Raw genomic sequence first — 19,245 nt, 5'->3', positions numbered from 1 at the left:
GTCTGACCAGAGTCCTATATAGCTAGAACATTATCTCTCGGCTCCTAAATTCAATTCCACGATTGTTGAAGACCAATACACCGTACGCCTCCTTAACCACAGAGTTAACCTGAGCAGCTGCTTTGAATGCCCGATGGACTCGGACCCCAAGATCTCTTTGATCCTCCACACAGCCAAGACTCTTACAAACAATGCTATATCCTGCCGTGATGTTTGACCTGCCAAAATAAACCATCACACACTAATGTGGGGTAAACTCCATCTGCCACTTTTCAGCCCAGTTTGGCATCCTATCAATGTCCCGTTGTAACCTCTGACAGCAATCTACACTATCCTCAACACCTCCAACCTTTGTGTCATCAACAAACCTACTAACTCACCCATCCACTTCCTCATCCAGGTCATGTATAAAAATCACGAAGAGTAAGACAATAGACAATAGACAATAGATAATAGGTGCAAGAGTCCGCCATTCATCCCATCGTGCTAGCACCTACATTCTTTCTGATCATGGCTAATCTGTCAGGATCTGTAAGGATCCCAGAACAGATCCATGAGGCACTTCACTGGTTACCGACCTTGATGCAGAATATGACCCGTCTACAACCACTCTTTGCCTCCTGTGGGCAAGCCCGTTCTGGATACACAAACCGATATCCCCTTGGATCCATCGCTGATCGGGTTGTACACCGTTATTTAAACGGCCCTGCAAATTGAATTTGTACATATGCCTGCTAAATGGAGGTTTACGTATATATTGGTAATAGTGGACATGGTTTTTCAGATGGGAGGAGGGCTATCCAACTGGGAAGAATGATGTAATAACTGTGGTGAACATATTTATGAAAGACATTATACCTAGGTTTGGAATTCCCCTAGGGTAAATAGCGACAGGGGAACCCGTTTTACAAATAAATTAGCACAGGGACTGAAGGAAGACTTGGGGTTCTATTAGAAATTGCATATCTGCTACCAGCCTCAGCCCTCAGGTATGGTGGAAAGAGGAAACGGTGAAATAAAAGCGACTTTGACAAATTATTGTCAGCAAAACGGTCTCGGACGGCAAGAGGCAATGCCCTTAGTAATGTACGCGATGTGAAATCAGAAGGATAGAAATACAGGACTTACCCCTCATTAAATATTGATGGGGCTGCCTATGACAGCAGGAACTGAGCCTCCCATGACAACAGAAAAAAGTAGTGCTAATATACAATGATAGGAAAACACTAAAATACGCACAAGCATTGTGTCAGGGGGCAGGGAAATTATATGAGAGGGTCCAGTTAACCCAGGCACCTTTAACTGAAGGTAACATGCATCCATTAAGCCGGTAGACAGAATAAATGAGAGATCGGTAAATAAAGACTCTTTCTCTCCCAGGCGGATGATGACCCATACAGCCGTTAAGGTGAAGAAGAGACCTGACTGAACACATGTCAGCAGGCGTCGGTTGCACCACGACAAGGACGAAATAAAATACCGAACAGGTCAAATCTTCCCAGAGAGAGAGAGAGAGGAACGGCTCTGAGAACCAAGAACAAAGTGTTAGTGAGAGACCGGAACATAAATTTATTTTAACCTGCACCGCATGTTATATACATGGTGACAGATTATTAACAAAATATATGCTCAATAGAGGACTCATATGAAGGAAGTAGTGGCGATAATCATATTGGGGGTGGGATTGATTGATTACCTAACAACGTGGGAAGCAAATACAAAGAAACAGGAAAGTGGAGAAGAAGTATTAGCCTAAGAAGGAGGGGTCTGTGCGTTACTAGGGAACTAATGTTGCACCTGTATCCCCGATGCCTCTGAAAATATAACTGATCAGCACATAAAAGTGAAGATAGAGGACATTAGAAAGATAGAGAAACTGTTCAAGAATTTTGCTTCGGGAAAAAAGTGGTGGGAGATAAAAAAGTGTTATTTTTTTCTGGCTGGCGAGGCTGGGTAACGCATGGAATAGTTTCAGTGGCGATGATATGTGTTTAGGGTGCTGTGTATGTACTGCATTGCAATTCTGCTGTTATCATTTAATGAAAGGAGCCTTGTCTGGCCCTCAAAAGGTCCCTATGGTACCCCAAAGGATGAAAGGACAGCAGGGAACATTGGTGGGGTGCGGAGCTGTACCCAGGGAAGGAGAGTCTCTTCCCCTTCTGAACTCCCTGATGAGGAGGAGGTTGCAATACCCCAGTAAGGAGTGTTAATCTAGAAGACTTCGGACAGTTCCTCTGTCATGCCACTGTAATTTCATTTGTTCCTCTGAAATATTGACACACCTGACACCAAATTCTGCTTTTCAAATTTGAAACTGAACTTAATCGCCTCAGGTTCATTACACAGCACCCAGTCTAAAACAGTTGATCCTCTGATGGGCTTATGGACAAGTTGATCCAAAAAGCCATCCCGTGGGCATTCTATAAACAGTCTCTCCTGTGATCCAGTACCTCCCTGACTTCCCCACTTTAATATTGAAATCCCTCATGAATATCCTGACAATTCTCTTCCACACGCTTTCTTTCTATTACTAGCTGTAACGTGGAGTCCACATCCCGGCTGCTGTTTGGAGGCCCGTATATAACTGCTATTAGTGTCTTTTTAACCTTGCCGTTTCTTAACTTCACAAAGAAGTTGAGAAACAGGACCTCAAAGGTAGTAATGCCGGGATTACTCCCTGCGCCACGTGACAGTGAGTATAGGAATAAAATGAGGTGGAGGATAACTGAGTGACTGAGGGATTGGAGCTGGGGGCAGTGATTTATACTTCCGGATCACTGGAACTTCTTCTGGGGCAGGTGTTAACTGCACAAAAATGAAGGGTTGCACTTGAATCCGAGGGGGCCCAATATTCTGCGGAACGGTTTGCTAAGACTATTGGGGAGAGTTTAAACTGGAATTGCTGGAGGTTGAGAACCAAACTGAAGTGATGCAGGAAACAAAGGTTTGCTCACAAACAGAGAAAACATGGGGAAAGTGCTAAATGGAGGAAAGGCAGATGATAGAGAAGGGACGCACTCTGACCAATGGGTTGAGATGTGTCAAAATTAACGCGAGGTGCATTGTGAATAAAGCGGAGGAGATTAGAGCATGGATCAGAACTTGTAACTACGATGTTGTGGCCATTGCAGAGAGTTGGATGGTGCAGGAGCAGGAATGGCTACTTCAGGTGCCAGGTTGTATATGTTTCAGGAAGGACAGGGAGCGAGGCAAAATAGATCAGTGCGTGGCACTGTTGATCAGAGATAGGGTAACGGCTGCAGATTAGGAGGAAGTCATGGAGGGGTTGTCTACGGAATCTGTGTGAGTGGAAGTTAGGAATAGGAAGGGATCAATAACTCTAATGGGTGTTTTTTTTTATCTACCACCCAATATTAACAGGGACATCGAGGAGAAGATACGGAGACGGATTCTGGAAAGGAGCAATAATAGCAGGGTTGTTGTGGTAGGAGATTTGAATTGCCCAAAACAATGATTGACATATCCCTGGAGTGAGGGGTTTAGATGGGGTACGATTTGTTAGGTGTGTTCAGTAGTGTTTCTTGACATAATATGTACATAGGCCTACAATAGGAGAGGCTGTACTTTATCTGATATTGGGAAATTAACCTGGCCAGGTGTCAGGTCTCTCAGTGGGAGAGCATTTCCGAGATAGTGATCACAATTCTATCTCCTTTACCACAGCATTGGAGAGGGATAGGAACAGACAAATTTGGGAAATGTTTAATTAGAGTAAGAGAAATATGAGGCTTTCAGGCAGGAATTTTGAAGATAAGTTGGAAACAGGTGATCTCGGGGAAACGTACGGAAGAAAGTTGGCAAATGTTCAGGGCATATTTGTGTGGGGTTCTGAGTACGTACGTTCCAATGAGACATGGAAAGAATGGTGAGGTACTAGTTCCGTGGTGTACAAAGGCTGTTGTAAATCTAGTCAAGAAGAAAAGAGGAGCTTACGAAAGGTTCAAAAAACTTTGTAATATTTTTATAAATGACCACCAGGTGGAAGTGGAGGGATGAGTTAGCAAATTTGCTGTTGACACAAAGGTTGGAGATGTTATGGATAGCGTGGAGGTCTGTCAGAGGTTACTGTGGGATATTGATCGGATGCAAAACTGGACTGAGAAATGGCAGATGGAGTTCAAAGCAGGTAAGTGTGAGGTGGCTAATTTCGGTAGGTCAAATATGATGGTAGAATATATCATTAATACCATATATGGTATACCGCTCTGCGAGATGGCGTGCGACGATGGGAGGAATGGTTGACTGGACGTCGGTGGTGTAGTGAAGAGTGAAGGCAGTTTTCTCTTGCCGTGGTGTCTCGATTAGCGGGGACGAGCGCCGAGCAGAAGCATATGCAACTAAGTTTGAGCTATCGTATTTCAGGAAGACAAACAACAGCGCTGAACTTACATAGTGAACGGGAGGATACCTAGGAAATGTCATAGAACGGAGGGACCCAGGGGTACAGTTACATTCTTTCCTGAAAGTGGAGTCGCAGGTAAACAGGGACACTGGGGAGTGTAGGAAAGCAAATGGACCCAGGGCTAGACGTGCACGGTCCCCTGAGTGTGAAGTCACGGATAGACAAGGTGATGGAGAAGGCGTCTGACCTGCTGCCCTTTATCAGTCAGGGCAGTGAGTACAGGAGTAGGCAGTTCACGTTTCAGTGAACATGACTCAGTGAGGCCACACTTGGAGTACGGTGTTCCGTTTCCGTCCTCCTTCTCTGAAGATGATGCCACTGAGCTGCAGAGAGTGCTAAGGAGATTTACCAGGATATTGCCGGGACCTAGGTGACTGAATTATGAAGATAAGTCAGGTAGGTTAGAGCTGACCTTAAAAAAAGTTGTATAAAACCACAGGGGACATGGGGCACGGACTAGGTGAATGCGCAGAGTCACTTTTCTCTAGGTTTGGAGAATCGAGAACCAGAACGCTCAGGGATAAGATGATAGCAAAGGTGATGTAACTGGAGACCAGAGTTACAACGTTTTCCATTTTACCCAGATGGCCGTCCGTCTATGGAACGAACTGCCAGAGAAGGCGGACGATGCAGATGCATTGGAATTTGAACACTTGTGCGCATAGCACGTGACTCCTTTACAGTGACGTCATTAATGTGAACTCTGACCTGCTTGTGGAGTCACTGACAGTTCGGCGGGTCCCGAGGCAATGGGAGGATCGTCATACTCATGGACGAGATCTTCCTCTTTCCGAAAGTTCAGCACTGAGTACGTTGAGCTCGGACCGTCTGGGAGAAAAAGCGGGAAAATGTGAGAGAGTGTGCGGAGCGGGAGAAGGGTGGTAAAATGGGAGAGAATGTGGGAACGAAAACGGGAAGAGAAAGGGGAGAGGGGTGGCGGCGTGAGAAGAGGGAACGATGTTATGAGTGAAGGGCGAGTGGGATGTGCGAGAGTGATAGCGAAAGAGTAGGAAAGTGAGGGGAGAAAACACTGGGAGAGAGAGAGGAGGAGGAGATTTGTTCCTTTTTCACAAATGGGATATATTGCAGTTTTATGGGGATTAACAGATTTTGGGGAATTTCGCCTTCCATTGTGTTTATTAGTTTCGTGGCTGCTTGCAACAGGAAGAGCGGTACGGTAACATAGTGGTTTACAGTCACTTCCCGCTACTGACTGCAAGGAGTATGTTCCTTTTAACCGTGAACGGCTAGTTTTCGACCTGGTGCTCCCGTTTTCTCTCACAGTGCACAGACGTACCGGTTGATAGGTTAATTGCTGATTATAAATTTTATAGTGATTCGGCCAGGATTATAGTCAGGTAATTAGCAGGCAGCGGCGCCCGAAGCATCGTAAGTGCCTAATCCGCATTGTTTTTCAATAAATAAGTAAATCTAAATAACATTTTTTTAATGAACCTCAAGGTTGAATATAGTTTGCATGTACAAGCGGGTCGTCCAGTGTTTGTGATGGGTCTGATGAACTGGATGAAAATGGAGATGGGCGGTTGTTAAAATTGCTGACGACACAAAGATTGGTAGGGTTGTGGAAAGTGTAGAACATCGCTGATGGATTCAGTGGGATGTGGATCATTTGCAGATCGGTGGAGAAATGGCAGACCGAATTTAATCCGGGTAAGAGGGAGGCTTTGAGCTCCGGGAAGTCAAATGCAGAGGGACAGGACACAGTTAAATCCAGGACCGTTTCCTGCCGACATAGAAGGGGATCATGGGTTGGACGCGCAAGTCTGTAGAGATTAACCACTTGACATTAGACGGGCATTTGAAAAACGTTCCTCTCATGGGAACTTCATTTACATGATTGCGATTTCTGTAATTCACAGCGAACTGTGAATTTGGGATTTTTTTGTTAAGATTTGGCTTAAGCGGGCAGCGATTGCTTCTTGGAATTCTGCAACTGGTGATGATACGCACGACTTCTGATGTCTGTGGCAATGACTTGGATGGAAATCTCAGTAGGTCTTTGTGCCTTAGTATGTCTTGCCTCGTAGAGTTAGTAAATTGGTTTTATATTGTCACACATAGAACACAGACCAACCCTTATAGCACAGGAGAGGATTATAATGTTCCGAATGCATTCCCTGTGATATTAGACATTTCATCTTTGAGGAAAAGGCAACGTCTGCCGAGGCCGCCGATGTGTCTTATGATCTTATGAACTGCCGTCAGATTTCCCCTCATCTCCCTCCACTCCATAGGAAGCAACCGAATTGTCCAATCCCTCAAATCAGCGAGACCAGGCAGCATCCTGTTAAACCTCTCCGGACGCTGCTCAAGGGCTTGACATCCTTCCGATAATAGGGTGAGTAGAACTCTATACAATAAGCCTGCTTCAGCCTAACTAGAGATTTTTATAAAATTGCAATATGATCTCCAGAATTTTGAACTCATTGCCCTAAATAATAGTATAATGGCAAGCATGATATCCGCATTCTTCACCACCCTATCAGAAAACATGTCCATGAACAATGATACTGGACCCCAAGATCCGTCTGCCAGCCAACAATGTTTAGGATCTTGGCTGTAGTACTGTGATATCTCTTTGCATTTGACCTACCAAGGTGCAAATTTTTCCGTTTCTCCGGGTTAAACTCCATCTGCCATTTCTCCAACCCATATCCGAAACTCATTCAGTATCCCGCGGAACTCTTTACAGCTCTTCTGCACAATCCACTATACTACCTATCTCCGTATCATCTGTAACCGTACCAACCACCCATCTACACTGTCATCCAGATAAATTATATACATCGCAGACAGGACAGATCCCAGAAAATTCCATAGGTACAGGTCACTTCATTGGAGTAGAACAAGGTGAAACAATAACAGAATGCAGAAACGTGTCACAATTACAGGGAAAATACAGTGCAAGCAGGCAAAGGCCACGAGGAGGTATATTGCGCGGTCAAGTTTACATCTTATCATAGTAGCGGATCACAGTGGTGTAGAAGCTGTCTCTGAGCCCGGTCAGACATGCTCTCCCATCTTCCCTCCGATGGGAAGGTGCAGAAGAGAGAATGTTCGGGGTGGGTGGAGTTGTTTTTTGATGATGCTGGCTGCTTTACCGAGGCAGCAGGATGTGCAGGAAGAGTTCATGGTGGTTAGGCTGGTGTAAAGCCAGTGATGTTGTGGGGATGGAACTAGACTCTCTGATGGTGGTGTCTGAAAAGAGGATGCTGTCTAAGTTGCATGCCATCTTGGTCAATGCCTCCCATCCACGACATAATGTACTGGGTGGGCACAGGAGTACATTCAGCCAGAAACTCATTCCACCGAGATGCAACACAGAGCGTCATAGGAAGTCATTCCTGCCTGTGGCCATCAAACTTTACAACTCCTCCCTTGGAGGGTCAGACACCCTGAGCCAATAGGATGGTCCTGGATTTATTTCATAATTTACTGGCATAATTTACATGCTACTATTTAACTATTTATGGTTCTATTACTATTTATTATTTATGGAGCAAATGCAACAAAAAACAATTTCCCCCGGGATCAATAAAGTAACACTATAACTATGACTATGAAACTCTGCGGGGGTCGGAAGCTGGGGAGAATAGAAGCGAGAAGTGGGAAGCAAATGACAGGTGTTTTTTTTTCCTTTTTTTTGCGGAAGATTGGTCAGGACGGGGTTGTAGTTGCAATATACAGAGATTTTAATAAGTTCCCAGATGGTATACCGCTCTGGGAGATGGTGTGCGACGCTGGGAGGGATGGTTGACTGAATATACAATTGGTTCGGCGATAGGAGAAAAGGTCTAAGGTTGTAGCTCGTTTCTCAGACTGAAAGCCCGTCACGAGCGCTGTTCACCGGGGGGTCGGATGTGGGACCAGTGTTTTTGTTTTTCAACTATATCGACCATTTACAGCAGAATATATAAGATGCGGTTGACAAGCCTGCAGGCAACACTAACATCGGTGGTGTGGTGAAAAGTGAAGGCAGTTTTCCCTGACAGTGGGATCTCGATTAGCCGGGGACGAGCGCCATGCAGGAACATATGCAACTAGTTTTGAGCTATCGTGTTTGAGGAAGACAAATAACAGCGCAGAACTTACACGGTGAACGGGAAGAAACCTGGGAAATGTTATAGAACAGAGGGACCCAGGGGTACACGTACAGGGTTCACTGTAAGTGGAGTCACAGGTAGACAGGGCCCCTGGGGAATGTTGTTGAACAGACGGTCCCAGGGGTACAGGGACAAGGTTCCCTGAATGTGGTGTCTCAGGTCGGCAGGGACCCTGGGGAGTGTTGTAGAACAGTGGGATACAGGGGTACGGGGACACTGTTCCCTGAAAGTGGAGTCACATGTGGACTGAGACACTGAGGTGTGTTATAGAACAGAGGGTCCCTGGGGTACAGGGACACGGTTCCCTGAAAGTGGAGTCACAGGTAGTCAGGGTCCCTGGGGAGTGTTGTGGAACAGAGGGATCCAGGGGTACAGGGACACTGTTCTCTGAAAGTGGAGTCACATGTAGACAGGGACACTGGGGAGTGGTGCAGAGCAAAGGGACCCAGGGCTCGGGGTGCACGGTTCCCAGAGTGTGAAGTCACAGATAGACAGGGCGGTGGAGAAGGCGTCTGAAGCGCTCCCCTCCATCAGTCAGGGCAATGAGTACAGGAGTAAGGAGGTCACGTTGCTTTGAACATGACTCAGTGAGGCCACACTTGGAGTACAATGTTCCATTTCCGTCCTCCTTGTCTGGAGAAGATGCCACTGAGCTGCAGAGAGTGCGGAGGAGATTTACGAGGATATTGCCGGGACCTTGGTGACTGAATTATGAAGATAAGTCAGGTAGGTTGACACTTCATACCATGGAGCGCAGAGCTGACTTTACAGACTTGTATAAAACCACAGGGGACATGGGGCACAGTCCAGGTGAACGTGCAGAGTCACTTTTCTCTCGGTTTGGAGAACCGAGAACCAGAGCGCTCAGGGATAACATGATAGCAGAAGGTGATAAAACTGGGGACTTGAGTGACAACTTTGTTTTTCCACTCAGACAGCGGCCCGTCTACGGAGGGAGCTGGCAGGGGAGGTGATTGCAGCAGATTCATAGAAACTTGAATACTTGTGCGCATGGCACGTGACTCCTTCAGTGTGACGTCGCTAATGTGAACTCTGACCTGCCTGTGCAGTCACTGACAGACCGGCGGGTCCCGAGCGATGAGAGGATCTTCATACTCACCGTCTTTCCCGAAGTTCAGCGCTGTGTATGTGGATGTCTCGCCGTCTGAAAGAGAAAGAGAGAGAATGTAAGACGAGGAGAAATAAAAGGAATATTATTCTGCACTATCAGTTGATGATGCATCTGAATATGGGACAGTAAAACAGACTGTGCTTAAAGCTTATGAACTGGTTCCAGGAGCCTACTGCAGTTGTACAAGGCTTTGGTGAGACCACACCTGGAGTATTGTATGCAGTTTTGGTCCCCTAATCTGAGGAAAGACATCCTTGCCATAGAGGGAGTACAGAGAAGGTTCACTAGATTGATTTCTGGGATGGCAGGACTTTCATATGAAGAAAGAATGGATGAACTGGGCTTGTACTCGTTGGAATTTCGAAGATTGAGGGGGGATCTGATTGAAACGTATAAGATCCTAAAGGCATTGGACAGGCTAGATGCAGGAAGATTGTTCCCGATGTTGGGGAAGTCCAGAACGAGGGGTCACAGTTTGAGGATAGAGGGGAAGCCTTTTAGGACCGAGATTAGGAAAAACTTCTTCACACAGAGAGTGGTGAATCTGTGGAATTCTCTGCCACAGGAAACAGTTGAGGCCAGTTCATTGGCTATATTTAAGAGGGAGTTAGATATGGCCCTTGTGTCTACGGGGATCAGGGGGTATGGAGGGAAGGCTGGGGCGGGGTTCTGAGTTGGATGATCAGCCATCATCATAATAAATGGCGGTGCAGGCTCGAAGGGCCGAATGGCCTACTTCTGCACCTATTTTCTATGTTTCTATGTTTCTATGTAACACATGACATCGAAACCTGGCAGAATCCCGTTAAGCTTCTCCGGAGGTTATCCAAGGCCTTGGCGTCCTTCCAATAATGGGGTGACCAGAACTGTATACAGTACGCCTGATTCAGCTTAACTAGAGATCTTTATAAATTTCTGGCATAACTTACTGACTTTTGAATTCAGTAACCCGACTAATAATGGCAAGCAGGAGGCAAGGTTAGCAGAGCTGGGACTTTTCTCTTTGGAGCATAGAAGGATGAGAGATGGCTTGGTAGCAAGTCCATTATCAAGGTCCCAGATGGTAGATCGGTCTGGAAGAGGGAAGAGAGGGACGCAGGGAGATATAGAGAAGGAGTAGAGCGGTGAACCTGGAAGGAGACGGGAAAGTAGGCTGAGTAGAAGACAGAATGGGGAGGGAGATGCTAGATGGCGTGACACCCAGGGAGAGTTGACGTGCTGATTTGACTTGGGAGGACTGATCGGGCACTGGTAGTAGATGTCCCGTACAAAGGCTTGAACAAGGTTATTAACAAGGGCTCAGACGGTAGCCTGCTCGGGAGGATGATGTCGAGCCCAAGGAGATCTGTCTGACTAATTTGCTTGTGGAAAACTGATGAGGTCTCGATGGTAGAAAGATTTTAATCGCTTTGATAGAGACGTTGGGACGGATGGCAGACTGGATATACAATTGCCTTGGCAATAGTGGCAAATATTTAGCGTTGAAGTTCGATTCTCAGATAGGAACCCACGCGTTTACGTGTTCACCGTGGGCGGGGCGTGGTCTGTGGAGGGATCTGTCATGTTTGTCAACTATATGCCAGGCAGGATGTTGGAATGCTCCTCTTGCAGGATGTGGGATGTCAGGGAGCCCTCCGGTGTCCCGGTGTCCCTGACAACGATACCAGCAAGAAGTGCATCCAGCTGCAGCTTCTAACAAACCGCGTTTGGGAACTGGAGCAGGAGCTAGATGACCTCCGGATCACTCGGGAGAATGAGAAGGTTGTAGATAGTAGCTGCAGGGAGGTGGTTACACCAAAGGAGCAAAGGACCCCAAATTGGGTCACTGTCGGGCGAGGGAAGAGGAAAGGGCAGGCAGGGAGGGTTCTCCAGTGGTCATTCTCCTCAACAACAAGTGTACCGCATTGGATACTGTTGGGGGGATGACTTACCTGGGACAAGCTGCAGTAGCCGGATCTCTGGTACTGAGTCTGACACTGCAGTGCAGCAAGGAAGATCGAAAAAGAGGAGAGCGGTAGTGATATGGGACTCGATAGTTAGAGGTGCAGTTAGGACGTTCTGTGGTCGTGACAGAGAATCTAGGATGGTTTGTTGCCTCCCGGGTGCCAGGGTCAAGGATGTCTCTGATCGCTTGCATGACGTTCTGAAGTGGGAGAGTGATCAGCCAGACGTCGTTATACACATCAGTATCAATAGCGTAGCAAGGAAGAGTGCAGAGTTCCTGGAGAGTGAGTATAGAGAGCTTGGTAGGAAGTTGAAAAACAGGACTTCAAGGGTGGTAATCTCAGGATTGCTACCTGTGCTACGTGCCACTGAGGGTAAGAATAGGATGCTCTGGAGGATGAACAAGTGGCTGAGGAACTGGTGTAGGGGGCAGGATTTCAGATTTCAGGATCATTGGGAACTCTTCTGGGGCATATGGGACCTGTACTAGAGAGACGGGTTACACTTGAACTACAGGGAAACCAATATCCTTTCAGGGAGGTTTTTTAGTGTTATTGGGGAGGCTATAAACTAGATTTGCGGGGGGATGAGAACCAGAGTGCCAGAGCTGACAGTGTGGCTGGTGTGAAAATAAATGATGCTAAAAGTTCAAGAAAATCCGCGAATAGAAAGGTTGTGAGTGATGGTAAAAATCGTCCGAGGTGTATATATTTCAATGCTAGGGGTATTGCGGGGAAGTCGGATGAGTTGAGGGCGTGGATTGACACGTGGAATTACGACGTTACAGCAATTAGTGAAACTTGGCTACAGGAGGGGGAAGAACTGCAGTTTAATATTGCAGGGTTCCGATGTTTCAGATGTGATCGAGACAGAGGAACGAAAGGTAAGGGAGTAGCATTGCTTGTTAGGGAAAATATTACAGCAGTGCTCAGGCAGGACAGATTACAGGGCTTGCCTACTGAGTTCTTATGTGTGTACCTGAGAAACAGGATAGGTATTACAACATTAGTGGGATTGTATTACAGAACACCCAATAGTCAACGAGATTTGGGAGAACAAATCTGCAGAGAGATAGCAGGCAACTGCAGGAAACATAAATTTGTGGTGGTAGGCGATTTTAATTTTCCATATATTGATTTGGACTCCCATACTGTTAGGGACCTAGATGGTTTAGAGTTTGTAAAATGTGTTCAGGAAAGTTTTCTAAATCAATATTGAGGGACCAACTAGCGGGGATGCAATATTGGATCTCCTGTGAGGAAACGAGTTAGGACACGTGACGGAATTCTGTGTAGGGGAACACTTTGGTTCCAGTGATCATAACAACATTAGTTTCAACTTGATCATGGAGAAGGATAGATTTGGTCCTAGGGTTGAGATTCTGAACTGGAAGAAGGCCAAATTTGAAGAAATGAGGAAGGATCTAATACGCGTGGACCGGGACAGGTTGTTCTCTGGCAAAGACGTGATCGGTAGGTGGAAAGCCTTCAAAGGAGAAATTTTGAGAGTGCAGAGTTTGTATGTTCCTGTCAGGATTAAAGACAAAGTGATTAGGAATAAGGAACCTTGGTTCTCAATGGATATTGCATCTCTGATAAAGAATAAGAGGGCTTTGTATGACATGTATAGGAAACAGGGAGTGAAACAGGTGCTTGAGGAGTATAAGAAGTGCAAGAAAATACTTAAGAAAGAAATCAGCAGTGCTGAAAGAAGACATGAGGTAGCCTTGGCAGTCAAAGGGAAGGATAATCCAAAGAGTTTTTACCGGTATATTAAGTGCAAAAGGATTGTAAGGGATAAAATTGGTCCTCTTGAAGATCAGAGTGGTCGGCTAAGTGCGGAACCAAAGAAAATGGGGGAGATCTTAAAAAGTTTTTTTTTTTTTTTTTCCCGTCTGTATTTACCAAGTAGACAGCAATATTTTAAATTTTTCTGCCATGGGCCCTGCAATTTCAACACTAGTTTCCTTCAGGGTCCGAGGGAACAGTCTGTCAGGTCGCGGAGATTTATCCGTTTTCCTCATGACAGTAAGCACCTCCTCCTTTTCAATCTGTACAGTTTCCATGATCTCACGACTTGTTTCCCTCAATTCCATAGATTTCATGGCATTTGCTTTCCTCACTGCCGATCCAACTTGTCGGTTAACCTTTAGGGTATCCTGCACGAGGACACCCAGGTCCCTTTGCATTTCCGATATTTGATTCTTTTTCCCCCAATCTAAATAATAATCTGCCCGATTATTTATTTTTCAAAAACGTACAGCCGTACATTTCCTTCGAAGAAAATATCAAGGCCTTGCATTGTAATGGTCATTGAGGGAGCTAATGATTTGTTTTAAAATGTGAATTCGAAGTCCACAATCACTTGCCTGTAACTAATTTACTCTGTGTGACTGAAATGTGCCTCGCAACCGAGATCTAAAAATAACTGCATCTGTCCTTCTTTGTTCTGAGAATTTCTAAGTGTCTGCGTTTGATCCAGCTGGCCTGCTATATGCTTTGAGATCTAACACTTCAGTTGCTGCTCAAGAACATATTTTTGCGGCTTCGCTGAAAATGCTCGACAAATGTTCAAATAAGGAATTATCTGGTCATACAATGTCCTGAGTCCCGTGACCTTTACTTCAGTTAAAAAAAAATCCAACTATGTGTCTCTAGTCACGTACAACTGATGTATAAATATGACTGAGTTTTCTTGTTTGAGGGAGTTCCAGGATCCCGCTTTTAGGTGCTGGACTCCCCATGATATCATGTGACAAATAAAGAAATTTCCACGGCATTCTCCCTCCGGGTCCGAGTATTCCTTTCCCGCGACAATTTCCTGATATAGTATCTCATCTGCCATTTGTTTGCCCACTCTCCAAAACTGACCATGTCCCTCTGCAACTTTTCCGTTTCTTCAACACCTCCTGCTCCTCCACCTGTCTTGGTGTCATCAGTAAAATAGACACCCCTCCGAAGATTATTACCACCACACGTATAACCATATAACCATATATCAATTACATCAGGGAAAGAGGCCATCTCGGCCCTTCTAGTCCGTGCCGAACGCTTACTCTCACCTAGTCCAACCAACATGCACTCAGACCATAACCCTCCATTCCTTTCCTGTCCATATACCTATCGATTTTGTTCCTTAAATGACAATATCTAACCTGCCTCTACCACTTCTACTGGAATCTCGTTCCACACAGTTACCACGTTCTCAGTAAAGAAGTTCCCCTTCATGTTACCCCTAAACGTTTGCCCTTTAACTCTCATCTCATGTCCTCCTGTTTGAATCTCCCCCTACTCTCAATGGAAAAAGTCTGTCCCCGTCAATTCTATCTATTCCCCTCATAACTTTAAATACCTTTATCATGTCCCCCCTCAACCTTCTACGCTCCAAAGAATAAACACCTAACTTGTGCAACCTTTCTCTGTAACTCAGGAGATGAAACCCAGGCAGCACTTTAGTAAACCTCCTCTGTACTCTCTCATTGTTATTGACATCTTTCTTATAATTCGGTAAACCGACTGTACACAATACTCCAAATGCGGACTCACAAATGCCATATACAATTTCAAATTTACATCCCAACTCCTGTACTCAATGTTTTGCTTTATAAAGAACTGCATACCAAAAGCTTTCTTCACTCCCGTATCCACATCAGGTTCCACCTTCAGGGAACATGCACCTTTATTCCTAGTTCCCTCTGCTCTACTGCATTCTGCAGTGCCCTGCCATTTCTCATGAATTCCTATTTTGATTAGTACTACCAAAATATAGCACCAAATTCAGCAATAAACTCAATCTTCCATCTTTCGATCCACTTCTAAATGATCAAAATGTCACTGCAAGCTTTGAAAACTTACTTCATTGTCCAAACTCTACCTTTCTTAGTATCATCTGCATATTTACTATTCCAATTTACCACAACATCTTCCAGATCATTAATATATATGACAAACAACATTGGACCCAGTACAGATCCCTGAGTCACAACACTAGACACCGTCCTCCAATCTGACACACAGTTATCCACCACCACTCTCTGGCGTCTCCCATCCAGCCACTGCTGAATCCATTTTTCTACTTCAATACTAATACCTAACGATTGAACCTTCCTAACTAACCTTCCGTGTGGAACCTTGTCAAAGGCTTTACTGAAGTCCGTATAGACAACTCCCACCGCTTTACCCTCATCAACTTTCCGAGTAACCTCATCAAAAAAATCATTAAGATTTGTCAAACATGACTTTCCACGCACAAATCCATGTTAACTGTTCCTAATCAGACCCGGTCTATCCTGGTTATTATATATACCATCTCTAAAAATACTTTCCAGCAATTTACCCAACACTGACGACAAACTCACAGGCCGATAATTTCTAGGTTTAATATTAGAACACTTGTTTTAAGCAATGGAACGTCATGAGCAACACGCCAATCTTCCGGCACCATCCGCTTTTCAAATGACATTTGAGGTATTTCTGTCAGAGCCCCTTCTATTTCCACACTAACTTCGCTCAAGGTCCTATGGATAATCCTGTTCGGACCCGGAGACTTATCCACTTTTATATTCCTAAAGAGTGCCCGTAATTCCTCTTTTTAATCATTACTTCCCATAACTAGCCCTTGTTTCCTTTGCCTTGCACAATTCAATATCCTTCTCCTTAGTGAATACCAAAGAAAATAAGTTGTTCAAAATATCCCCCATCTCTTTTGGCTCCGCACATAGCCGCCCACTCTGATTCTCTAAGGGACCAATTTTATCCCTCATTATCCATTTGCTATTATTATAACTGTAGAGCCCTTTTGGATTTGTTTTGAACTTACTTGCCAAAGCAGCCTCATATCTTCTATTAGCTTTTTCTAATTACTACTTAAGATTCGTTTTACATTCTCTATATTACTCGAGCACCCCATTTACTCTAAGCTGACTATATTTATTGTAGATCTTTCTCTTTTTTTCCGAACCAACTTTCCAATATCCCTTGAAAACCATGGCTCTCTCAAACTTTTAACCTTTCCTTTCAACCTAACAAGAACATAAAGATCATGTACTCTCAAACGTTCACCTTTAAATAACCTCCATTTCTCTATTACATCATTCCCATAAACAAATTGTCCCAATCCACTCCTTCTAATTCCTTTCCCATCTCCTCAAAGTTAGCCTTTCTACAATCAAAAATCTCAACCCTGGTGCAGTCCTATCCTTCTCCATAATTATATTGAAACTAATGGTATTGTGATCACTGGACCCGACGTGCTCCCCAACACATACCGCCGTCACCTGCCCTATCTCATTCCTTAACAGGGGATCCAACACTGCCCCTTTTCTAGTTGGTACCTCTATGTATTGCTGCAAAAAACTGTCTTGCACACATTTTACAAACTCCAAACCATCCAGCCCTTTTACAGAACGGGCTTTCCAGTCAATGTGTGGAAAATTAAAATCCCCCACAATCACAACCTTGTGCTTACTACTATCTCCTCACAAATTTGCTCCTCCGATTCTCGCTCCCCATTATGCGGTCTATAATGCGCCCGTATAAGAGTCACCACACCTTTCCGATTCCTCAATTCCACCCAAATAGCATCCCTAGACGAGTCCACTAATCTATCTTGCCGGAGCACCACTATTATATTTTCTTTTACAAGCAATGCAACACATCCCCCTCTTTTCCCTCCTATTCTATCAAACCTGAAGCAAAGAAATCCACGAATATTAGTTGCCAATCGTACTCCTCCTGCTACCATGTTTCACTAATAGCTACAACATCGTATTTCCAGGTATCGATCTATGCTCTAAGCTCATCCAACTTTCTTACAATGCTCCTAGCATTTAAGAAAATCCCTAATTGTGCAAAGGTCGTTGTTCTCTATTTTTCCTTTTCTTCTTTTTCCCCTATACCTTCGGTCTGAGTGTTCCCGTACTCTGTCCCCTGTCTATCCTCCCTCACAGACTCCCTACTAGCTTTGTCTATTTGTGAACTAACCTGCTCCCTCCTAGTATTTTCAATTTGATTCCTACCACACCCACCCTCCAACCAATGTAGTTTAATATCTCCCCAGTAGCCTTCGCAAATCCCCCCGCCAGGATATTGGTCCCCCTAGGATTCAAGTGCAACACGTCCTTTTTGTACAGTTCACACCTGCGCCAAAAGAGGTCCCAATGATCCATAAACTTTAAATCGTTCCCCCTGCTCCTATCCCTCAGGCACACATTTATCCTCCACCTCATTGCATTTCTACTCTCATTGTCATGTGGCACAGGCAGTAATCCCGAGATTGCTACCTTTTCTATCCTTCTTCTCAACTCCCTTCCGAACTCGCTGTCCTATCCTTTCAGGACCTCTTCCCTTTTCCTACCAATGCTATTGGCACCTCTATGTACCACGACCTCTGGCTCCTCTCCCTCCCATTTCGAGGAGAAATTTATTCCGGCCCCCTGGCGTCGGCCGATGCCGACGTCCTGGGGTTCGGCCGAGGAGAATATTCAAAAAACACACGTCCTAGCTGAAAGTGGGACTGATGTTTTTTTAAAGGAAGGCTACCGCTAAGAAGACTAGCTGCAGTAGTCGGATCTCTGACACTGAGTCTGGCTCTGCAGTGCAGAAGGGACGGTGGAAAAAGAGGACAACGGTAGTGATAGGGGACTCGAAAATTAGAGGTGCAGATAGGAGGTTCTGTGGTCGTGACAGGGAATCGAGGATGGTTTGTTGCCTCCCGGGTGCCAGGGTCAAGGATGTCTCTGATCGACTGCATGACATTCTGAAGTGGGAGGGTGATCAGCCAGATGTCGTGCGTGCACATTGGTACCAATGACATAGCAAGGAAGAGTGAGGAGGTCCTGGAGAGTGAGTATAGAGAGCTTGGTAGGAAGTTGAAAAGCAGGACCTCAAGGGTGGTAATCTCAGGATTGCTACCTGTGCTAGATGCCAGTGAGGGTAAGAATAGGATGCACTGGAAGATGAAGAAGTGGCTGAGTAACTGGTGTAGGGGGCAGAGGCAGGATCACTGGGACCTGTTTTGGGCAGGTGAGACCTGTACAAGAGAGACGGGTCACACTTGAACTACAGAGGGACCGATTCCTTTCAGGGAAGTTTGTTTGTGCTATTGGGGAGGTTTTAAACTAGATTTGCAGGGGGATGGGAACCAGAATGCCAGAGCTGACAGGGTGGCTGGGGTGAAAATAAATGATGCTAAAAGTTCAAGCAAATCCGCTAATAGGAATTTTGTGAGTGGTGGTAAAAATCTTCTGAGGTGTATATATTTCAATGCTAGGAGTATTGCGGGGAAGGCGGTTAGGTGAGACGGCGTGAATTGACACGAGGAATTATGACGTTATAGCAATTAGTGAAACTTCGCTACAGGAGGGGCAGGACTGGCAGCTTAATATTCCAGGATTTCGATGTTTCAGATGTGATCGAGGTAGAGGAATGAAAGGTGGGGGAGTAGCATTGCTTGTTAGGGAAAATATAACAGCAGAGCTCAGGCAGGACAGATTAGAGGGCTTGTCTACTGAGTCCTTATGTGTGGAGCTGAGAAACAGGAAAGGTATGGCCACATTAGTGGGATAGTATTAGAGACCACCCAATAGTTAACGAGAATTGGAAGAGCAAATCTGCAGAGAGATA

At 45.2% G+C, this 19,245-nt stretch overlaps 1 protein-coding gene across 5 annotated transcripts in view; it reads right to left on the bottom strand.

Annotated features, from left to right (window-relative positions):
- The window catches only part of LOC140207282 (C-type lectin domain family 4 member C-like), a 131,312-nt gene that overhangs the window by 79,347 nt on the left and 32,720 nt on the right, over positions 1–19,245 (bottom strand). For 3 of the 5 annotated variants that reach the window (XM_072275757.1, XM_072275759.1, XM_072275760.1), the window contains exon 1: positions 5,132–5,220. Coding sequence is in view for 2 of the 5 variants with exons in the window: in XM_072275761.1 (XP_072131862.1) it covers positions 5,132–5,251; positions 9,668–9,712 (165 nt within the window). In the remaining 3 variants the exon portion in view is untranslated. Of the gene's footprint in view, positions 1–5,131; positions 5,252–9,667; positions 9,713–19,245 lie in introns of those variants that run through there. The other 2 variants (XM_072275761.1, XM_072275762.1) reach the window with 1 other exon arrangement.

This window comes from Mobula birostris, chromosome 13 (genome assembly GCF_030028105.1).
Source record: "Mobula birostris isolate sMobBir1 chromosome 13, sMobBir1.hap1, whole genome shotgun sequence".
Lineage (NCBI taxonomy): Eukaryota > Metazoa > Chordata > Chondrichthyes > Myliobatiformes > Myliobatidae > Mobula > Mobula birostris.
This window is presented reverse-complemented; position numbering and strand designations above follow the sequence as displayed.